This window comes from Aythya fuligula, chromosome 2 (assembly GCF_009819795.1).
Source record: "Aythya fuligula isolate bAytFul2 chromosome 2, bAytFul2.pri, whole genome shotgun sequence".
Lineage (NCBI taxonomy): Eukaryota > Metazoa > Chordata > Aves > Anseriformes > Anatidae > Aythya > Aythya fuligula.
Window position 1 is genome coordinate 137,405,565 of NC_045560.1, and position 22,954 is coordinate 137,428,518.

A 22,954-nucleotide genomic window follows, 5' to 3' on the forward strand; every position below is an offset into this window, starting at 1 on the left:
CTATCAAAAACGTATACCTACACATATCTCTTTGTGTATGAATGTATATGGCTGCACGTTTCTGCCATTTTCTTTGGCTGTTCTGTAAGCATGTGTGAGTGTTACTGTCTAATAAGTGTTTCAGAAATGGAATAGATCTAAAAACCACAGTGCACAGAGAACATCCTTAGTCATGTACAGGAGCAGTGAAGGAAACAACATTGCTCCTCTTCCAGATTCATCATTTTAAAGCACTGGAATTTAATATACCTATACGATTCCCAAATCCAAATTTCTCCTTTTTCATCAACGTCTATGCCATGGAAGTTTTTATATCCCAATTCAAAAACAAGACTTTTCCATTATCTGGGTAGGTAGATTAGAGAATTGGTCTGTAGCAATTCGACTTCATCCATTTTTTCCCCTCAACTTTTTTTCTACTCCTTTTGCCCTTTTTCTACCATTATTTTTGGAATTATACTGTATTATAAAATCCTGCCACTGCTGTATGGGAAGTTAACTGTGTGCTCAGGATCTTATGAACTCTTGATCCCATCTTGGACTCAATGATCTTTGTAAGCCTCTTTCAACTGAACTGTTTGATTCTATGGCTTGGTAATTCTTCACTCAAGTGGTTTGCACAAGAGGTCTTTCTGCAATGTTTGCCTAAGAAGTAGTTTTGTCATTATGACGGTCAGTACACTCACTTAGAACATGTAATTCCTGTAATTTGAGGAATTACTCAAGGTGTCTTTTGGAATATTGCAGATCTTTGTGTCTTCAAGAGCCAAACACTTCTGATAATGAATGCCAGTGAAAAATAACACAATATAAGGGTGAGTTTCGGTACCTAAACTTAGAGATTTTTGCATATTGTAGCAAAGTTGGCTATTGAGGGTAGAACTATGTTGCCCTACTTTAGTTCTAGTTTTTCTCTTCTACCTTGATAAATAGCAGGAAAGGTTTTGATAAAAGCAAGCATGTTTCTAAATTAGACATAATTATCTTCTTGGTGCATCAAGGTTTCTAAGACTGTGGTAAGTTTAGATTTCTGATAGGCAAAAAGCATTATGCTTATGCCTATTTGGATCTGTCTTCACATACAACAAGGAGCACCATTTCTGAAGGCTGTAGGAATGAAGTTAATGCTTGCTTAAGGGGCTGGAGCTACATGGGACTAGAACCTTTTATATGGTACTTCAAAGTACCCGTGAAAGTGCTTTCATCAAATGATGAAGATGTAGGGCTTCTTGGCTGGCGTAAGTCTATCACGTAAGTTTGGAAAGATTACAGCTCATCAACCAGTGGCTGATCTTTGGTCCAGGCAGAAGCGCTTTTTCTGAGCATACCTGAAATTTCTAGCTGAAGTCACAGAATTTCACATGAATTTTCAAGTTCATCTGTTGCGAATGAAGCTGCTTTTGCGAGCCCCAGAGGTTAAGCTTGCCTAATGTTTTTAATTAGGAAACAATATAATTGGTTAATTTTAACTAGAAACTGGGCCTTATGTCTAATGCTTTCGGAAGCAATACAGGTGTATTCTTATATTATTGCTGTCAGAAACCAAAACAATGAAATGTAACTGTGGCCAGACAGCAACTGTGATTAGTTGCTATTAAAGCTTGGCTCAAGGTGAGCAAGGTAGACCCTTGCTATTCGAGCTGCCAGAGCTTGAACTGTCCTGCAGGATAAGTTAATGTTCTTCTCAGAGGCAGATAAAATGTTTGCGTGACGGTGATCTTACATATTCACAAAAATCATGTCTCGAGTAGAACTTCCATCTGCACCCATTCCAGTGACTTCATTAATTTCACTTTCTGCTTGCTGGTTGTAAGCTATTGCATGTGTACAGATCAGTCTGTGTGCACGGAGAAGACACTAACGGGATGTCTGGGTTTGGTTTCATTTCACAGATGACAACCCATGTCTGTGTTGGGGCTTCTGCATTGAGCTCAACATTTCACAGACCAGTGCTTCATTTTTAACCTTATTTATAATGTTTTGGTTCCAGGAATTCATTCCCTGCTTCCCATTGACAAGCAGGTATTCAGCCATTCCCAGGAAAGCAGGGCTCATCATGCTTAACAGTTTTTTGGGAAGACAAACATCATCGCTCTGAACATGCCCCCATTCCCCAGCCCCCTCATTAGCAGGGCAGCACAAGGAGCAGAAAAGTCTTCGGCTCTTCAACAACATTGGTTTGTTATCACTGCTACTTTCATGAAAAATCCAAAACACAGCACCATATAAGTCTCTACAAAGAAAATGACCTCTATCCCAGCCAAAACCACGACAAAAGCATTCCCAGTCTTCTTCATGTGCCTGCATACTCTTCAGACTCACTGGTGAAATAATAAATTATTTCAGGTGCCATGAATTATTATTAATCTAGTGTTCATTGTGTAATACACACAAAATATTATTGCATCAGTAAAACTGTGGTCAATATTCCAGAATAGAATAGGATTTTGATTTTGACTGCAAAAACAAAGTACCTTAAGGCTGTAGCCCCGAACTGAGTTCTCTTGTAGGTCATAACATTGGGCTTACTTTTTGAGTGTAAACTCTGTCATCTTATGTATTATGTGAAGACAGATTTGTATTTAAACAGAAGCTTCGACTTGAATCATTTTGGGTGATTTTTTATACTTCTGGAATTCAGAAAAGTTGTCCATTACTCAGGACAGAGCCGATAGCGATTCATGTGTTGTTGATGACTTGTGTAGAAAATGATTAATATTTTCTAGTAGAAGGCATTTTCCTGACTGTTGTGGGAAGCCTCTGTTTACAGTATTCTTCTGTGTAAAGGAGCCTCATATAAATGCTGCTGTAGTTCCATATCTCTGTTGTGCTCTTTATCTTCTTTATAAGACTACCAATTAATAACTGTAAAGCTTCCTTCCCAAGTAGGTGTGTTAAGCTTTACTGCATGCTACTTCATTGCCAGCTTTTTGGGTTGTTGTGATGAAATGCTTATGAAAACACTTGACTGCAATGTCTCCTTTCCCATCAGATTCATCTTCTCGTACAGCTGTGGTGCTCTTGTCATCTGCTATTTCCCAAGCAACAATTTCCTCATCAGTCTGTGGCTAAAACCCAAATCTTGATGATCCTTTTCCATCTATTTCAACGTTGATCTTTCATCTTCTGCATTCTTTTAACCAGAAATCTTTTGCCAAAAATCTGACAAGATTGTACTGGGCGTCATCAACAGCAACATCAGGCTTGATTTCAGTGAGCAAAGATGAAACAGCTGTTTCATTGTCCAGATCAGCACTCAAGCGCTCAATATTTGGTCATAATTTTTTCCAGCTTTGGCTGGCTGTGATAGCCTTGATGTTTTTCCCTATATGACTAGTGGTGTAACTTATTATTGTATGCTGCTGATCCATTTCTTCAGTGGTTCAGAAACAGCCACAGCTTCTTCAGACACTGTTTTCCGTCCTATTGTCTTTTGTACTGTCTTATATTATCCGTGTTCGTTCTTCAGAACTCTTGCTTCACTTTGGCAAGTTGATGTTCTTACGATGTTAAATGCAGAAATGCCAAAACATGGCTCAACGGTTGCTGTTATGGGAAGGCTGCAGGTGGCTTTGCCATATGAAAGGTTGTATCAGATAAATTTTGAAAATAAGTGGCGTAATACATCTGACCAAAGTTTATAAAACTTGAGACTCTCTCTCTCTCTGTCTACATGTGGGAAGTATTTCTATGGTGTAAAACTTTTTTTTTTTTTTTTTTTTTTTTTTTTTTTTCAAAGCTGATTGGCTTTTTTTGCTGTTGTTATGGCTAGAGGACACCAAAGTGACACGTTGCTGTCTTCCAGAATTGGTTTTTAGGGCTTTTGGAGACAAAGCTGATGACTGTACATTCAGAGAGAGCAGGAGAGATGAGAGTTCTGTTTGTCATTGGCATTAGTATTTTCCTATTAACTTTGCATACCATTGTATATGTAAGTTGATTGTTTTCACTGGAATAGGATTAAATAGTTGATTGTCTGTCTTATTTTAATTTACTTTTATAGTGGAAAATGGTAAGGGCATTTGGAAGTGATTCTCCTTCAATTAAACGATTTTTTCTGTTTGTTTTGGGGTTTTGTATGTGTGCACGTGTTGCACACTGCTTGATTCAGTGATCTGTTTTCCATTGGAGAAAATTTACAAGCATATTGCCCGCCTCACACGAATTTGTTTCCCACAGAGATTCCTAATGCAACGTGTGAGGTTTCTCATTACCCAGCTATATGGATTACATTTTCACTCCAATACCAACAAAATTAAATTACACAAAAATTGATTAAGATGCATGTAATCCTAATGTCTGATCTTTAGAAAAAAACTAATGCCAGCTTTAAATGATAACGCTCTGCAAAATCAACAGTAGAAATACTCTGCTCTTCTCAACTAGCGTATATTTACAACTTACCTAGCAGCTAGCACTACAGAGAATTGTTAACATTTTTGTACACAAAATGGAAGATCAGGTTTTATTAATGATTTTGTCTTTTCTAACTCACGTTGATTTAAAAAAAAGGAAAAAGAAAAACAAAAAACACAACACCAACAAAAGCCTTCAACTGTATTTATTTCTGGCCCTTCAGTTCCTGAACTCATTATTTTTGCCTTATGTTGATTAATGTATTTTCTGTTTTCTGATCTTTGAAATAGAGGTGCAGGCCTTCAAACTAGATTTGAATGCCTTCAATTTTGTCAACCAGTATTGTGTTTTGAGCAGTTGGTAATTTTACCAGTCTGCTTAAATGTCGAAAGGTAATTCAAAATCACTAATGATCAGAGTCAGGCCGCACGTTTCTTTTTAATTGTGTGTCTTTCTTTTAGAAGTTGAATTAATGAAGGTTGATAAATTACTTTGCAAAACATTGAAGTCTTCGTATCTGGCTAAATTTGTCTAGTTTCCACTAAATGTTATGATTTAGCTTTGAGGATGATCCAGGTTTATTCATACGCATTTTGATGGCCTAGTGAGCATGGTATTTTAAGTTAATAAATTCTATTTAATTTTTTTTTATTGTAGAATTTATTTTAGTCCTGTTAGTCTGAGAAAAAAAGACTTGCAAGTGCAAGTCCGAATGTGGTGTTTCAGCTGTTTAATGAAATTGTAAAAATTTGTTTTCATAATGTCTGCTTCAGTCATCATTTTAAGTCGTCTTCTATAAATTAAAAAAACGCAGCTGAAGACATGCTTCTTATGACAATGTCATAATTCAAAATTAATGTTTTTTGGTTTTGCGTGGTTCTCAAAGTGCTTCTTTTTCTAGCAGTCTGTAGGATCTGTTCCACTTGGAGTGTCAGTAACTCGAAAAAAAGAGGATGAAGCATCAGTTGGAAGTGCGCCTTTGGCAAGGCAGCAATCAAATCAAGCTTCTGAGTATGCCAGCAGCCCTGTCAAAACAAAAACAATAACAGGTATGATCACATCTTAATTGAAACTAGCTACTCAGCCTTTTTAGCCTTACTCAATAACATCCGTGTGCAGCTGAACAGTATCAGCTGTGCAAATACTCGGGAACATATTTCAGATTTAAAGAAATACTGTCCCAGAAAATTACCAGTTCTTTAATAAAAATGTTAATTTTTCATCTTATTTTCAATATAGATACTACCTCGAGGGTCCTGATAATTTCATGGAATGTATTTTCTAAGACAGGATAAAGGAGATGCCTTTTCAACAGAAGATAGCTATTTGGCTTGATATTAAATGCTTAAGTCCATAATTTTGTCAGACTTTATACACTTAGATTAATCTCTTTGATTTCAGTCAAACTGTTCACATTGTTTCCAACCTGGCATGTGTGCAAGTCATTGCAGATCTAAGTTTTGTGCATAAATACAGTAAATTTCACAGTTTTCTCCCATAGAAAATACATTTGTTGTCACTTCTGTTTCTGGAGTTTAAGAAATTTTTAAATTTAGGAATCTTCCCTGGCACATCGGGAGTGCTAGCGTTACACTTCATTATTACTAATCAAGATGATATGGCATTCTGGGATTTTCTGGACTATTTAATCATACAGTACTGTCTGCAAGTAGTAAAATAGGACATCATCCAACAAAAGTGACTATCCAGCTGAGACTTTCAGTAATCCTTCTGAAATACACTGAACAAATTCTCTTTTCCTTTGCATTGATGTTTATTTCCAGTTAATCATGAAGTACTTCAAGATGTTGTCTATTGAAACCGAGATTATGATCTTGCCCATGAGTGGTAGTTTAATTGTTATTTTGTGATAAAAAGGGCTAAAGCCAGAAAATCTGAATATTACATGGGTTGCCACGTTGAAATTGATAGAATAATAGAAGGAAATCTTGGAAATAAATCTATTTCATTTATTAATAATTTACTTTTCAGAATTTGACTTTCAAAATTTTTCAAAATTTTACTTTTCAAGGAGTTGGACTTGATGATCCTTATGAGTTCCTTCCAACTCGGGATATTCTATGATTCCATGGTTCTATGAAATTTATCCTTTTATTTTTACCATTCTTTCATCCTATCATTTGTTTTTACCTGTAATGAAGTGACTGCATTAAGTATATTCTTCAGTTTGCAATATTTAGCATGTATAGTCCCGCTACACCAACATCATACGTGTTTTGCATCCATTCATCTCCTCTTGTGGTTAATTCCACCAGTGCCTAACAACAAAGCACAGAGGTGTAATGCACTAGAGAAACATACATGATTTTTATGTTAAACTGTCAGAAATAGGATTAAAAATATCTTTTTTAAAACCTTTCTTTGCAGAGACATATATAACCCTGGAAGAAAGCTAATCAGGGAATTCAGTTTGCTTTATTTAGTGTTTGAAGAAAATTCAGTTTGAAAGAATGATGCATTCTGCATCCCTTTTGTCTCAACAAAGCCCAGTCATGGAGAAGCTTTGAAAATTTCAGTTGCCAAAGCTGTTGTTTGACTCAGAGAAGAGGGGACGTAGTTGTTTTTTGGAGTTACCCAAACATTCTGATAATATACAGGGATGGTACGTTCAGTCATTACGTTAAATTTGGCTTCTTAACTGATGAAAATGTTATTAATTTTTTTTTTTTTTTAAGATGTAACATGCGTGTCACAAGTGCTTGTTCGAAGACCAGCCTGTGTTTTTAACTGTGTACCTATTTGTTATCTGCTGGAGATAAAATGCCAAGTGCAAAATACCTGAAATATTTGAGATTTACCTTTAATTCCTTCAGCGGAATTAAAGTATAGAATGAATGCCAAAGAGCAAAAGGAAATAATTTACTAATTAAGTAATTTAAAGGGATATTCTGTCCACTTCAGTAGACCACTCAGATTTTCTCTAGTAAATGAAAGGAGAGCCATGTCATACTGCAGTGCCGTGCAGGCTCATTCTCTGTATAGCCTCCTGAAGCATCATGTGGTGTTAAAAGCTTTTCCATCTGTTGAACAGAGTTAGATTTGGACTGGGAGATTTGGGGGACAGTAAAAACTTAACACTTACATTGTGTCATCACCCCTTCCCCTCCCCCCTCAAAAAAAGTCTCTGATTATGAAGCTACAGGTTAAAATGTGTAGAAAAGGTAGGATGAATGAAAGAGTAAAAGGTGAGACCTCATTCTGAGATTCTGAGAAAAGTTTCAGTGGATGCTTTGTTTCACAACTTGTTTCTTTACAGGTGCAGTATGTGCTCTGGAATATGGTGAATGAGTGTCTGGTTTCTTAAATGAAAAATAGAGTGCCTGTGATTCTTCTCCTTTCTGATTTTTCTGGGTCCCTTGCTACCAGTAATTTTCACTTGATTTCCTTACTTCTTCATTTCACCTAATTTCTGTCCGAGTTTTCTGTTCGCCTCACCTTTTTAAAACCAGGAATAAAAAGCACATAATTATAGGTCTAGGTTGTGCAACGCTACCTATGCTACAAAAGCATCTAGGTAAAAGGCAAAAATCCTTGTAAGCCTTGTAGCTGTACCTATGGATGCCTTAAGTTGTACAAAAACTGAATTTGCTGCATTGATAGCAAGCACATATGCATAGTCTTTTCAGACTAAAAGAGGTTATGTCTTAAAATCGTGCTATTCAGGTGATGATTTGGAATTTACCCTTTTTGAGTCTAACATGATCGTGGCAGTCACTCCCTTGAGAACTGCTAGAAACCAACTCTATGTATTAAATGAAAGCAGTTTGTAATCACAGCTGTAAAATGATTTAAAACATTGATCTTGAGTTCAGTTTATTAGCTAATGGCTGCTGAGACATTGCCAAAAATGAAGCATGGGAAAAGAGCAAAACTACTATTTATATGGTAACTGCCTGTGAAAATCCAAAGTTTCTGTACTTAAGTCTCAAATGGTAGTTATTTATAAATCTCCTTAACCACAGAGGCCTCAAAAACAGAGTAAGATAACAGAATATATGGTTTAAATTTTGTATGATGCGGTCATGAACGAGCAAGATGATAAAGAATATTAAAAAAAAAATATTTACCTGAATTCCACTGTCCACCCACTTCTCTTCCTGTTCTCAGCAATTCACGAGCTCCCTGTTAATTCAATAAAAAATAATTTAAAGACTTGGTGTAGAATTGTAGCTCTTATGATTGCATAGTGGCAAAATGTGTGAATGTGTAATATACATATAGCATATGTAGAATACCTATGCAAGAACATAATACGGGTTGTTGAGTAGATAGGGCAGCCTTTGAAAGCTGTCCTGTGCACTACTGATTAAGGATTAATCAATCCAAACCGTCTATTTTCATTCTTTCAGAAGGGTCTTCATTCAATACTAAAACAACTTTCAGATTTCATTCTTTTTATGTTAATAAATGGTAGTAATTATTTTCACTTTGTTTGAAAAATAGAATGTAACCTAATATAATAACTTAAAATAACACAGAATAATTCTGGTTTGGAAAAATCTGTTGCATTACTGAAATGTTGATATTTTGTTCTGTGGAGCTGTTGTTTTTGAGATGTAATTAGAGTTCTAAAGTTTCATACACGCAAAGTTAAAGCTAAGTTAAACCTGGTTTTCTATTATTTATATTTCAAGCAGATGGATGTTGGTGTCGTAACAAGAAAGTTTAAAGCTTGGTCCAAGATGGCCTTTATATTCTCTGTCCTGTATAAATTGTCTGATTCCTAGTAAGGGCAGAACTCAGCTGGCCAATTTCTCCCTTCTTTCCCTTGATTACTTATTTTCATAGAGCTTGTAGAATCAATCTTTGAGAGATTTATCTTGTTAAATTTTACATTGAACAGTAAGCACAAAGGGAGTTAGGAAAAGACAAGCAAACGAGTGCTATGCCAAACGAGGATTCCATGAGTCTTGTTTCTGTAGAAAGGAGGCAAAGACCACCACCCACCTTCTCTTTCAACCACTTCCTAACATTTGATAACGTAGGTATAATTACATGCTTATAAGCTGGTCATTAAATTCTTCTTAGAAATTAAATTCCTTGGTTATTATGGGGAGCTTTAGTAATTCAATTTTGAAAGCTTTTCTCAAGTAATTCTTAAAATTCCCTCCAAGTATACATAGGTGATATTTCTGAACTATTTTGAAGGTAGCTAAGCAGAGAGAAGAGGAAGCTTTAAATGTATACCTGTCTTTTTGTTGATGCTGTTTAGGCTAGCATTACAGAAAAGATTATAAACAAATTACTTCTGAACTCTTCTAAAAATCAGGAAAGTTAGGTATCATGTACCTAATAATAAGTGGATCTGTAGTGGGTCTGTGTGACAAAAAGGAGCTACAATTCATTACTAAGAGATCAAGGAGTATTTATTTTAGATATTCCATTCTTTATAAATTAATACATAGTGAGCACATGGTGCATCTGATAGCTATTACTAAAATGAAGAAATAATTCACCTACTTTGTCCTACTACTGGTGTATGGTAGGTAGTACTGTTTAGGACAAGCTTGATAACTTCTTGAATTAGTTGGACGGCATACTGTTCAGACCAACTGATTCGGGGTTAGTGTTTTTATTTGAGGCTTCATCTTTAGTCAACAGAAAGATAACTCAACTTAAAAAAGAAGTGTGGCATAATATGACCTGTACCTAGCAAAACCATGTACAGTTACTGATTTTTTTTCTTATGAAGCACGACTAGAGTTGTGGACTAGATTTCTGCTAAATTGAGTTGCTGGAATGCAAAAGAAAATCCCCAAACTGGCAAATGTGAGAGAAGTCTGGCTGGTGAGAAATCAATGGATTATCTGAAGAATTTGTACATCACTACTTCTGCTCAATGAAGCGAATGATTATTGTTTATTCATGCCTGTCTTGGAATGTATCACTGATGATTTATTTGGGAAAATGAATGAAATGAAATAGATGCTAAGTAAGCTAAATAAAATACAGGAATTTCAATCAGACACACATTTACTTAGGGTGCCTGAAAGTACTAGGATTTTTATATTTTCATAAATGGGTTGTAGTTCTTGGAAGGATTATTTAAATAGAAGGTCTCTGGGCTCAGATGATTTATGGTAACTTCTAAATGGCTGGACAGTCGCATACCTATATTGAGAAATAATTATTGTGGGTTTTCTTAGCTAGTGAAATGTTTGGTTAAATGATGGCATGATTTCTTCAGTTCTGTGTGGACTTTAAGAGCATTAGGAACACAAAGCCAATGTAGTACATCAACTACAATTTCTGTATGGAAAAGTTGAGAGAAAAAGAACAGGTGTTTATTTTTATATACTATTTAAAAGACTAAGGAATTTTCAGTGTATATTTAAAAAAGAAAGTCAGGCAGACAATCAGAATTCTTCCTGAATTTACCAGAAAAGGTCTTGCAAACCTGAAAGCTGAAATTCATAGTTCATAATGTACTAAAAGTTACTTGGAATGGTAAGCAGTATTAAGATAAATTTGGGCACGGACTGAAGATATGAACACACACACAACACGTTTTGTTGTTTGCTAATATAGTAGCTCAATGTTGCCTGTGAAAGTCCACGATTTATACAAAAGCGTCAGTCCTTTTTTATTTCTGTTCCCAGAACTAAATAGGTATTTTTTTTGCCAGAAATAGTGCAGTAATCGTTGGATTTGATGGGAGAAAACACTACCCATAGCCATTCTCTAGCCAACTCCTGCTTTCACACTGAAAGCTTTTTTGCTTGCATAACCACATTCATATCACATTTATCTTGATTTACTGACATACATTTGCTCTAGAAAAAGGGATGTTGTGTAAGAAGTATGAAGATTCTGGATTTTAACATTTATGCTACTGCTAGCTCATTTGAAGGACTTTTCTAATTCAGTCACTACACCTCTCTGCTACAGTTTCCCTGGGTATAAACTACTTCCTCTGGCTAGTTATCAGGGATTCTGTGGTGCAACTACGAATTGGATTGATAAAAAATAACATATTATCTGTACCATTACTAAAGTAGAGTGTAAAAATGCTCAAACCCCAGTAGACAAATTCTTTATGCAAACACTATTAAGTATGTGGGCATATATATTGCATTTTTATTTTATGAGCTTAAAAGGACTTGGTGCTATTATTTGGGTTATTTAACTTTTTATGCCTTTTTTAGAGTATTTATTATGTTTTTCTTTTCAGACAACTGATGAAAAGTGCAAACTTTTTTACATACAGGTCACAGTAGTCTTTCCTTAAAAAAATCTCAGCCTCATGAATAATTCAAATATTAGTCATCTATCAGTGGAGGCAGAGGGCATAGCTTCTGATACACCACCATAAAAATAAACTGTGAATATTTTTGAAACACTTCTGATGGACATTGGTAGTTCAGAAAATATTAGTAAATGCTGTGAGCTGTCAGCCTCACCTAATAAGCCTGCTACTTCAATGAACATTTAAAATTGGTTTATAGGAGAAATTAGTGCATGAAGATAGCCAGCATTTTCAGCAAGATACTCCTCTTTTTGCATTTTTTAAAATATGTATACTGTTTTAGTATCAAATCATGGAACAAAATTATTACATGGAAATGCATTATATTGAGAACAGAATTTGGTTCTTTGACCATAATATACGGAAAAGGGCAAATGATTTATAATGCTTTCATGTATCTCTTTATACAGACATATGTATTGTGCTGCAAATATAAAATATATAATCTTATGAGGAAAACTGAAATGCCAACCAAGCTTTTATATAACATGTTTCACTGAACTCTTGCTTTTGCCTACAGTTTTATATGTAGAAACTAAAAACTGCCGATTTACAGAAAAGAAGAAGGAAGTTTTAAGTAGGTGGTGTTTGTACTGTTGTTGTGTTTTGTTTTTTTTTTCCTTTAACATATGAAGAAACCAATTAATCTTTTGGGGAGACACGTGCACACGCACACACACACAAAACTAGAGTCCTAGGTTTTCATCTTTTTTTCAGAGTTGTTTGAAGTTTGAATTTTCTCCTCCACTGCTTTTTAATCTCATTTCTAATCCCTTAGACTCCTTGGTCAGTTCCTCAATGGTTTGCATTTACAGCAAACATCTTGGAATTTTTGTTTTTATTTCTGATAAAAAGTCACATCTAATGCATGAAAATATGAATTGCTATTAGGAAACCCCAATGAGTTTTCTGATGCTATGGTAACTAATTTTAGTTTGAGAAGAGGAAAAATCTTTCCAGAAAGACCCATGTAATAACAGTATCCTTTCCTTTGATTTCTTCTTTGAAATATTATTCCTGTTCGTGTGTTTTGCTGCCATAGCCTCTTAGCATCGATGATTAGTTTGCAATAGCATTTTTCTCGGCTTAACTCATTTCTGATGTGTGAGAAGTGTATGACTGATGATGTGATGTCAGGAAGGAAAGCTTGCCCAGCATGCTGAGGTCACACGATGCACATTTTGAGTAGGGTCACGCGATGGGATGGTGGAGAGGCCGTCCTGCTGCAGGCTGCTGCGTGGGTGTCTCTGTGTGAACCAGTAGGAGCTCTCTGAGCTTTTGGGGATCACTGACAGTATGGGTTTGTCTGCAGCAGGATGACCTTTTCCAACCATGAAGAAGCTTCTCTCTACCCTCTTCATGCATAAAATGCCTGAGGCACACAGTGGGTCGGGAGTCAGAAGTCGAGCAAAAAGGACAAGACATGGTAGAACCGCACCGCATACAAATTATGAGTAAGGTATTAGCATTGTATTTTACCTGCCACTAGTTCACATACCAGCTGTAAGGAAGAACTGTAAAAAGCATGAGGCCGCTGGTGAGTACAGATTATCATTGGCCCTCAACCCAGTAGTGGAAAATCCCTGTTCTGTGATCTTTTCTTTTATTTATTAGAGGAAATGTCCATTTGCCCCCAGATCACCTCACTTCAAAGGATTTATTTTCCCCTTTGCATTCCTTAGGTCAATGAATATTAATAGCACAGTGTAGCACTATTTTTTCCAAAGATCTTTTTATTTTTAAAACTCATGTTTTATGGATTCAATTTCCAAAGCAACCGGTTCCCAGAAGGCTAAAAAACACAAAGAAAGAGGTATCTGTCTGTATAGGAAAAACATCTATATCTTGAATTTATGCCTTAAGTCTTGCTTAGGGGCATCTCCTAGGAGAGGATGTTTACAATTAATTTTGAAGGATTGCCCCTTGAACGTCCCTTAGATTCTAACCATAAGTTGTGAAATAAATTATGAAAATTGCAGCTTCTGGTAGCTCGATCTGGATTGGGCTGATCAGCCCTTTTCAGAAAGTCTGTTCATTACCACTGCGTCATCTGAACTTGGTGAGCGTGGCAGCCTCCGAGTGACTTCTGAAAAAGATGTGGTGTTGATTTTTACCAAAATACCACATATGCAGTATGTGACTAGAGGATGAGAGTAGGAGCACTGTTTCTGTACATTGTTTTTTCTTAAAAATTACATTTTGTACAATTTGAGGCAGTCCCCCCCCTTTCCCTTTTTTTACTTTCTTACCAGTTTGTAAATGTTTCAGACAAATCCTATTTTCTATCCAGCTATTGCTGACTGGCTCCTGGCTTCAACACAGGGCTGATTACGGTGCCAGGAAATGTTCCTAGATTTTTCAGTTCAGTAGTAACTGAGTAGCATAATTATTTTAGGAGATTAACCTTCATACTGAGACAGATGGAGCTGATCCAGTCTATGTATTTACTATAGAGGACTAGCCAAACACACAGGATAGCCACACCAGACTACTACAGTCTCTTAGCAGCTATCATCTGCTGATGGCCTTGCCTGATAGGGAATTATGACACGTGCTTTCAGACCCTTCAGACAAAGCTGTAGGACTTACCAGTACAAAAAAAATAAATAACAGAAGACTACTTTTTTTTTTTTTTTCCCCCCCCCGAAGAATTATTTCCATGCTGATTTCTTTACATCCTGAAACACCTCTTATTGCTTCTCTGTTCTCTGTGATTTCTGGCTGAATGGGTCTTTATCTGTTTGCATTATAGAAGTTTTCTCTTTTTTTGGTCTTTTGTTGAGTCTGGGGTACAGTGAAGCTGTTTTCTATGATGGATACTCTTGGAATTTTGAACAGCTTTGCAGGTTTGAGTTGCACATATAAGAAGAAAAATGAGTGGTGCTTCAGCTATCTAATTTTATTTGTAAATCATAGGTAGCTGTTTCTGGAACTAGAAGGTTGATTCCCCTAACTGGGAGAGAATTACTGGAGTGTGTGTTTCCCAGCCAACAAACCATGGAAGACTGGAGCAAAACATAGTTTTAGATCCTGCTGATGACGAATACACTTGTTCAGTGCCATAGGATATTTCCTGTTGACTGTGTTGTAAAAGCAATTTTATGTTGTATGTCCTTTCATCGTAAGCTGAGGCATTCCTGCCTCTCATATTTCCAGTCTCACAGTGACTATACACACCATTCTCCCCCTTACCCACAGTTTTATTCTTGAGTTCTGCATTCCAGTAACTCTTACATTTTAATGTTTCTTCGGAGTCAAGCCGTTCCTAATTCTTGCCTTGTAATAAGTGTACTATAGGGCTTGTTTACACAGAGAAGATAGTGTGAACTGAGGTAGGGTAAGAAGTTAAAGAAGAGCAGCTATTCCTCACTAAATATCTTTATTTTAACATAATCCATTCATAATGTGGATTGAATACTCACTACATGCAATAAAAGTCAAGAAAGAAAATATTATGAAATAGTTACAAGAAAATATTATGAAACAGCTACTCCGTGACTCCATGCTGCTTCTCCATATGGACAATTTACTTAAGTTTGTCTCTCCAGCACAACTGACAATAAACAATCCTGAAGTGTCATGCTTTCTACATTCTTATGATCCAGTTTTAACTGTTTATAACTCTTAACAGATCCATAATTGGAGCCAGGAATATCTGAGAGGTTAAAAATAATCTCTCAATCTTTTGACCGTCTCTCTTAGAATCTCTTGATTCCTCACCATTTTAATAAAATTAAAGTTTCAATTTCTTTTCAGATCATTACAGTGTAATTTGTTGAAGGATTTCGTCTAGGATATTAATCAACTCTGGTCTTTTCTAGACTTGATTGGAAAAATATCACAAATTAGTTCCTCAAGTGGCATGAACGTTGCACACTTGGCAGAAATTCATCTCTCAGATATTTCATTTTTAGTTCCCTGCATGTTTCCTTGCATGTTCAAAATTGACTGAAGACCAGTAATGCGTATAAAGGGACATAATTTTGCTCACCTGAGTTCTGTTGATAGCACAATTTTGTTTTAAGATATCTTCTGTACTTGGTATGCTACAGATTTCTCCTAGCTGTATAATTTGGAAGCATAAATAGTCGCACTTGAGCTGATTTCAATTTAATTTTAAATGAAGTCATGAAGAATTCATAATTTATTCTCGCAGTTTCGTCAGCTCAATAAGATGTAGGCCAATACTGGAAGTGTTAAAGAAGCTGACAATAATTTGGTGTCTATCCCAAAACATAGAAAGGAGCACATATTCTGGAAGAGATGAAAGGAGGAAATATGTATCACTTATATATTCTTTAATAAATTTGCAATTACTACTTGATCCACTCCTTCTTTGTAGTTCTGTTATGCTTATATTTGAGCATATATTAAAATACCTAACAATTTAAGGTAGTTTATTTTTTTACTACAAAATATTGAATGTTGCTGAAATATTTCATACTTATTTTAGTACTTTTAAGCTTGACAAAGTCAGAATATGGTTTAATTTTTAGACCCTTTTTTTGATGCATACTCAAAGTTTTTGCCAAATGATTTTTTTAAAGGAAACAAATCAAAGGCTGTAATTTAATATGGGCTTCATTTCTTACAAGTTAAAAAAACTAAAACCTTTTTTACGTTATCCTGGCAGCAGTGTATGTGAAAAACGCATGTACTGCTATTTTATCACCCAATAGGTTATCATACTTTGAAATCTGGCTTAATTTGCTTAGGTCAAGCATTCTCCATAATATTTTCTTAGCAGTTTGTGTTAAAAAAGTTCAAGTATTTGTCCAAATGCTTTTGAAACATTGCATTTCTCAATGGATTTAACTGATACAATTGTTTTGCCCAAGTTTGAAACTAGTAATAGAAGCTTCTGCTACGTGCTATTATCACATAGATAGTGAGATATGTGGTGAGAGAAAATATGTTTTAGAATTTAAAACGAGTAATCTTTTTCTTTGCTACCAGTATATAAGTTACTTAGTATAATCTTTGTAAAACAATACATATGCTCAGTATATTCTTTTGTTGTTTGCGTTAGAATCTCGCCCTTTGTCACTTCCCGTGAAAACCATGCTGAATTCATCTGAAAGTTGCAGAAGTCCTGAAGAAAGAATGAAGGAATTTATTGGAAGAGTATGGAATGCAGTTAAGCGCCTTACACTTCAGGTAAGATGAAAAGGAAGTGAGAAAAACTATGTCTTTCCAAACTTTATGATATTTTTTATGCATCCTAGTGCTTTTTATGGAGGGTTTTTAAAGGAGCTCCCAGGTTTTATTGTTTTATTTCAGTAGTTTCAAAGTCTTAGAGGCTGAAAAATAAAATACAGATTTTTGGTAAATTAGGCTAAGAATTCTTTCATTTTCTATTATGAGTTTTCAAAATACTTTTCTGTATTTAAGGGGAAGATCCTTAAAATACTTATGTCAGTAAATAAATGTTTGTCGCACTTTTCCTGTATTATAAACATAGTTAGCTACCTTTTTTTTCTTCTATAGCTAGATTTGTGTAATACCTTCCTTTTAAAACATATTTGAGGAAACTGCATATGATATATTTTGAGGGATGGTGTATGATACAATACAATGTTAGACAGTGATGGCTCAGATGCTTACCTATGTACCTTTTTATTAAGGACAATTACATGATCACTCAGATTAAATTCTTTTCACCCTGCTGCATCAGACTGTGATCAGAATTTTTAGGCATCAAAATATATACGTGCTATACACACGCGCACACACAAAAAGGCAATGTTAGAAATCTTGTGTTTTGATTACGTGACCAAATACTAGATGGCTTAGAAATGCATTAGGACTCTGTGCTTCCAAGTACATATCAAATGCCCGCTTGGAAATTACCCTAATTTAGGATTATTATAAACTGTGCCTTTTGAACTGTACATTCAATGAGCATGGTATTTTATGGTACACCAGCATGTAGTAGCTGAACTGTTTTCATATTAAAATAAAATAATATTAAAATTAAAATGCATTGTCAAGAAATACAATGCCTTCCTACCAAGGAAAATATTTATTCATGTACAGCCTCCTCTCAGAATTTGTCTGTTTTTCTCGTTTGAGGCAGAAAATACTTTGGTAGGTTTCAAAATATTTGAAAGGTTGAATTTTTTTTCCTGAGCAAGAACCTCAGATTAGTGACTTAATTGCACAACATAGTGAAGTTGAGGAGACGCTTTCTATTAACTTGATTTAGGTTTCATTCAGCTCTTTTATTATTGTTTCATAGGTATTTTGCTTGTTTTCACTTCTTTCTTAATGTTGTCACCAATGGAATGACTAAATACGGGGAGTTGAGAGGTCATTTTTAAGCTGTTTGAAGGAAGCTGTATATTTTGTATGTGTTTGGGTGATACCTAGCACAATGAAACTCCTTATATAAATGAGTACTACAGTTTGAGTCATAATGAAAATAATAATCAAATAATTAGGATGATGAAGAGCTGGATCCTTTCTAAATGATAAAAATGGAATAAGGACTTTGTCTGTTTCTTCTTTCTTCTCACATTTTTCATGGTAAGCTTTGCAATCAAGTGAATTTTTTTTTTTGAAGAATGTGTAAGATTCTAGTAAGATTCTAACCAGTAAGAACTAGTTAAAAATTAAGTTTGCCTGTTACCAAGGAGAAAAAAAATGTGTTCAAACTAGTATTTTTTATGGAGGTGAAAATTGATAGCAGTGATAGGCATAGTTTTTTTCAAAGACTAATTAGTAAATACATCCTTACTTCGACATAAAACACTTATGGATTAGATCTAGTGGTGGCTGAGGATTTTTTTTATTATTTTTTTTTTTTTATTAAGAACTATTTCTCATGTCTGAAGTTCTAGATTTATTTGATTTTTGAAGGTGGGCTGTTTCGTGGGATTTTTGTTTTTATTTTTTTGGTAGGGTACTCATACTTTCAAAACTCATCATTACTAATATGGAATTATATATACTTCTTTATCTACATTGAAGTTCAATGACCCTATGAAATCATAGTTTACACACTTCTAATATGTTTCATCATTATTCTTTGATCATACTTGGTAAAGTATTTCCAATATCTTGCCAGAAGGGCAAGTAGAAAGTACTGGTAGAAAGTTGCAACAGACTCTAAAGAAATAGCACAAACACAGGCAATATCCAAGAATGTGTTTCCAAACAAATACACAGTAGTCCTTCATAGTGAAATGTAAGGGATTGGTAGGTGTGCTTGCTGTTGTCCTTGTTGCCTAGCAGTTCCTTTGTCTATTTTACTTAAATATATCTTTGAAGACATAAATGCCTATACTTACACAGGTTTTTTCCTTCAATACCAGCCTAAATAGGAAACGTGAATTTGTGCAAAGCAATGTGTAAATTATTACAAGAGGAGGGTTATGACCCTGTTTTTTGGTTCAAGTATAGTATAAGATATTTATGCCTTTAATAAAATAGACAGTGTATTTAGATTTTCTGTGGATAGGAAAAAGCCAAATTTCTGGAATGGTTTTTTTTTTTTTTTTTCTGGTTAAGTACTGGAGCACTTAGACTCTAGCCTTTTTTTCTAAAGCTATTTTCATGTTCCTGGATCTTTTATTAACATGGTTGTAGAACAGAAAATTCTACAGTTGTCGTCAGATAAAACAGAACTTCATAACTTAAAATCATCAAAGGATTATTCTTTTAGTGGAAGTTTGAGCAAGTAAATGTGCTTGGAACCAAAGTAACTGGAAAGTTTATTTTGGATCCAAGGCTGGTACTTGCTTAGCCCTAGCCCTGGCTTGCTAATGATAGAATATTGCATGAAGATTTTGTGTATTGGAGTTGTGGTAAGCTATTAGTATTTTAGTGAAAAGACTTCCATACTTAACTGTAAAAAGTTGCTTTTATTATTTAATTGTTGTAGGATTTTATATGCAGCCTTTAAGTCTTTTTGGCAGTTACACAGTGTAGGAGGTTAATACTCACTTTTCACGTGTTCTTCATGCTAATAGTTGCTAAAATTGTGGAGCAGTATAAACACAATTATTTTTAATTGGTTGTTAATACTGGATTCCAGTGAGAATAATGAAGGATCTGTGTTAAAAGCAAATGAATTAATGAGTAATCTTGCAATGAATGCCAACTAAGAGTGTAATTATCGCGTATAAAGCTTAGCCAGCCATTCAGCATGCTTTTAACTATCCCTGAAATTATTTGAAAAAATGAGTCTGTTTCCTGAAATTATTGAAAATAATATTTTCTTTTAGGCATATAACTTATACAGAATTTTAGTTGCAGTGAAACATTGACTGAAAGAACAGAAATTGAGGATGAGATTGAGTAAAGCTCCTATAAGCTCCTATATTTTGTATTCTTGGGTCAGGAAGAGACGTTGTGACTTTTAGGAGTTGAGCTGTGAGCAGTTATTCAGCAGGTATGAACTGGGATGATGTCTTGAGATGTTTGCTTATCACAAACTGTCAAACAAGAAGCTTTTTGTAACTATAAGCTTTTTTAAACGAAGCTTACGTTAAAAAAAAATAAAATAGGAATACTGTGTAGCGCCAGGATGTAATGTTTCCAGTGGTAAAAGAAAAATGCAGCTGATCCTTATTATACTCCTTTTTATATACAGGTAGCCTGCTCTCTTAGTCCTCATACTCACATCCTCTACTTCCCTTTTATATCTTTTTTATTTTTTGTTTAACTTTAAAACATGAATTTCCAGCCTGCCTTTTAAAATTTGAACAGACAGTGCTGTCTGGCTCAACTGCAAATGGGAGAGTTGGGTTGGAGTGATTGTCAGAGGCTGAGTCCTATAATAATGTCTACACCATAACCCCACATGGGATGTGTAACAGTGGATCTTTGCAGTTTGGGGAGTAATTATGAGATTATATTCCATATCTGAAACTCCCTGAAAAACACATCAGCCTTTGTGAGGAGAGAATATGATAGATGATGATTAGTGTGGAGAGAGGCCATTTCCCAGGAGACAGCTTTATGTGAGTGTCACCTAGTAGGTCATCTTCAACAGCTCTAATTGCTTTACATAGCTGTAAAATGTGGGCTAGGGAAGTGAATCTCACTGTGTCACTGTCTTAAAAGGCTGTAGAGGCTCTTGTATAACCTTTCCCTCTTTGTTGTGCTTGTACAGAATAGCTATGGACTGTCACTTGTTTTGCTTTGCTCACTCCCTCCCCACCCACTCTCCTCAGCTCTGAAGACCTAATTCATGTGCAGTGTATATATTTCACAGTTCTCTCTATAGAGCAACATCCTCCTTATAAAATATGAATTAATAAAATACTGCGTTTATTCCAGTAACTAAATACTTTCCTTCTTATACAACCGAGATCTTAAAGTCATTATGCTTTTTTAGGTTTATATACTAATGAAAGCTTAGAGCAATGTGCTTTGAGTACCTTTTTGAAAGTAGAAGGGAAAATACTGCTTACTTCATAGGTTTATCATTAGCGTACGTTACTTAGGATGTGTAGGCCTTGACATAATAGAAATGAAAATAGAGGGTGATACTGTTTCAAGAATTTGTAATAATTCCTTCTCTTTAACACATGAATGTGTTCAGTATTGGCAAAAGAACACGTTGCTACCAAAACTGAAATAAGATCCTTGAAACAGAAAGGATGTTGCCATGGAAAAATGAAGTAACACTCAGTGCAGCTGCGAAGCATTAATGAATAGGATATTTTTTTAAAAGATCATTTGTGTTTGGTGTGGCTTGGAGGGTCCCAACCAGATGGTTTCCATGAACAGGATCTGACCCCCAGCTTGAGGACTTCTTACTGGCAGATTACTTCATTTTCTTTCCCTTGGATTGTCAGATCCTTACATTAATGCAAGATTTACTGCTGCAGATTTATATTCAGTTACATAAATCAGTCACATTTTACATTAAATTCACAATTTTAGACACACAGTTTAACAGTTATTTAAAAAGTGTAAAAAGATTTATATGATAGCTTTAATATATGCTATTGATGTAGTTTAATTTTAAGATATTTGGACTACATATATTTTAAAGCACTTTCTGATTGGTGAAACAATCTGTAGCACACATTCTCACTTTTTGTCCAACATATAGTTCCATCCTTCTAGGTGCACTCTTCCATTTCTTCAGAGGAACTTGTTCTTAGAGAGATCTCCCAGATTCTGTCAGACAAATATTTACAAATCCAACTGAAGCTGATAGTTGTGTTAGCAGAATCTGCCTCTGAGAAGTTCAACAGGTGCAATGCAAATGCTTGAATTTGCACTTACCAGGCCCTAGTGCATCTAAGTTGACAGTTTCTTATATTATTAGAATTATGGCATTTTTACCCTAAAATATGGAATTTTGCCATATTTTCTCTGCATTGTCTTTTGAAATCTTGCAATAATGTTTTGCAAATGGCACTTATTCTTGTAAAACTTTAAATGAAACACAAGTATACAAACCATAGCTGTAAGCAAATCTTTAATGTGTTGAGGGCCTTATGCTATCAAGTACATCAAAATTCACTGTCTAAGACCAATACAATTGTTTGTGAATGAATTCTAAAATATCCATCTATGGATGAACGAAATTTCCCTCAAGCATTTGAAAGAGTGAAACTATTCTGATTCTACCTCAATATTATTGATGCATTGAAGTTAAACAAAAATGACCCGAAGAACTTGTCTTCAATACAAAGCTGTACTGAACTGTAAATTAAGTGTAACAACTCTACTGAGTATTGAGAGTTCTTCTCAAGAGTACTCTGTAAAACATCTCCTGTAGATCCTGCTGCTGGTAATACGATAAAGTATTGCATCTCTCCAAGCTGGTGGAATTTTTGGGTTATTATTACCACATGGTTTGTATATCCAGGCAGTATTTGATGTTAGTCATCATGAATATATATATATGTGTGTGTGTGTGTGTGTATATATATATTTAATCTGTTATAAACTGTTTACTCAGTAAGTGTACTGATAGAACAAAAGTTACATTGATCGTAACTTCTTTTGTCATCTATTTATCATTATCTCACAATGGTTTGACCTGCAACTTATTACTAATAGACCAGAAAATGATCTAACGTGTCACCGTAAAAATCTTTGCAAATTGACACAATGACTAATTTACCAGTTAAAAAAAAAAATCTAAATCTATTACATCTGTAACAATACACTGTTGCTTTTCATCCAGTATAAATAATGTACACTCTGCAACCTTGGATCAATAAACTACTTATCAAAGATGTAATTAACTTCATTTTACAACTCAAACAGTTCTAAAACTAGAAACAAACACAGACTTCATGAAACAATGTATTTATTTTTGCAAAATTCTACTGATACTTTTCTGCAGTGAATTCTTGTCAGTTTGTC

The 22,954-nt window shown here is 34.9% G+C and overlaps 1 protein-coding gene across 1 annotated transcript in view; it reads left to right on the forward strand.

Moving 5' to 3' along the window:
• VPS13B (vacuolar protein sorting 13 homolog B) overlaps nucleotides 1-22,954 on the forward strand; it is a 459,490-nt gene that overhangs the window by 206,767 nt on the left and 229,769 nt on the right. The window contains 2 exon segments of the mRNA XM_032182423.1: nucleotides 5,258-5,405; nucleotides 16,653-16,780. Of these exon segments, the coding sequence (XP_032038314.1) occupies nucleotides 5,258-5,405; nucleotides 16,653-16,780 (276 nt within the window).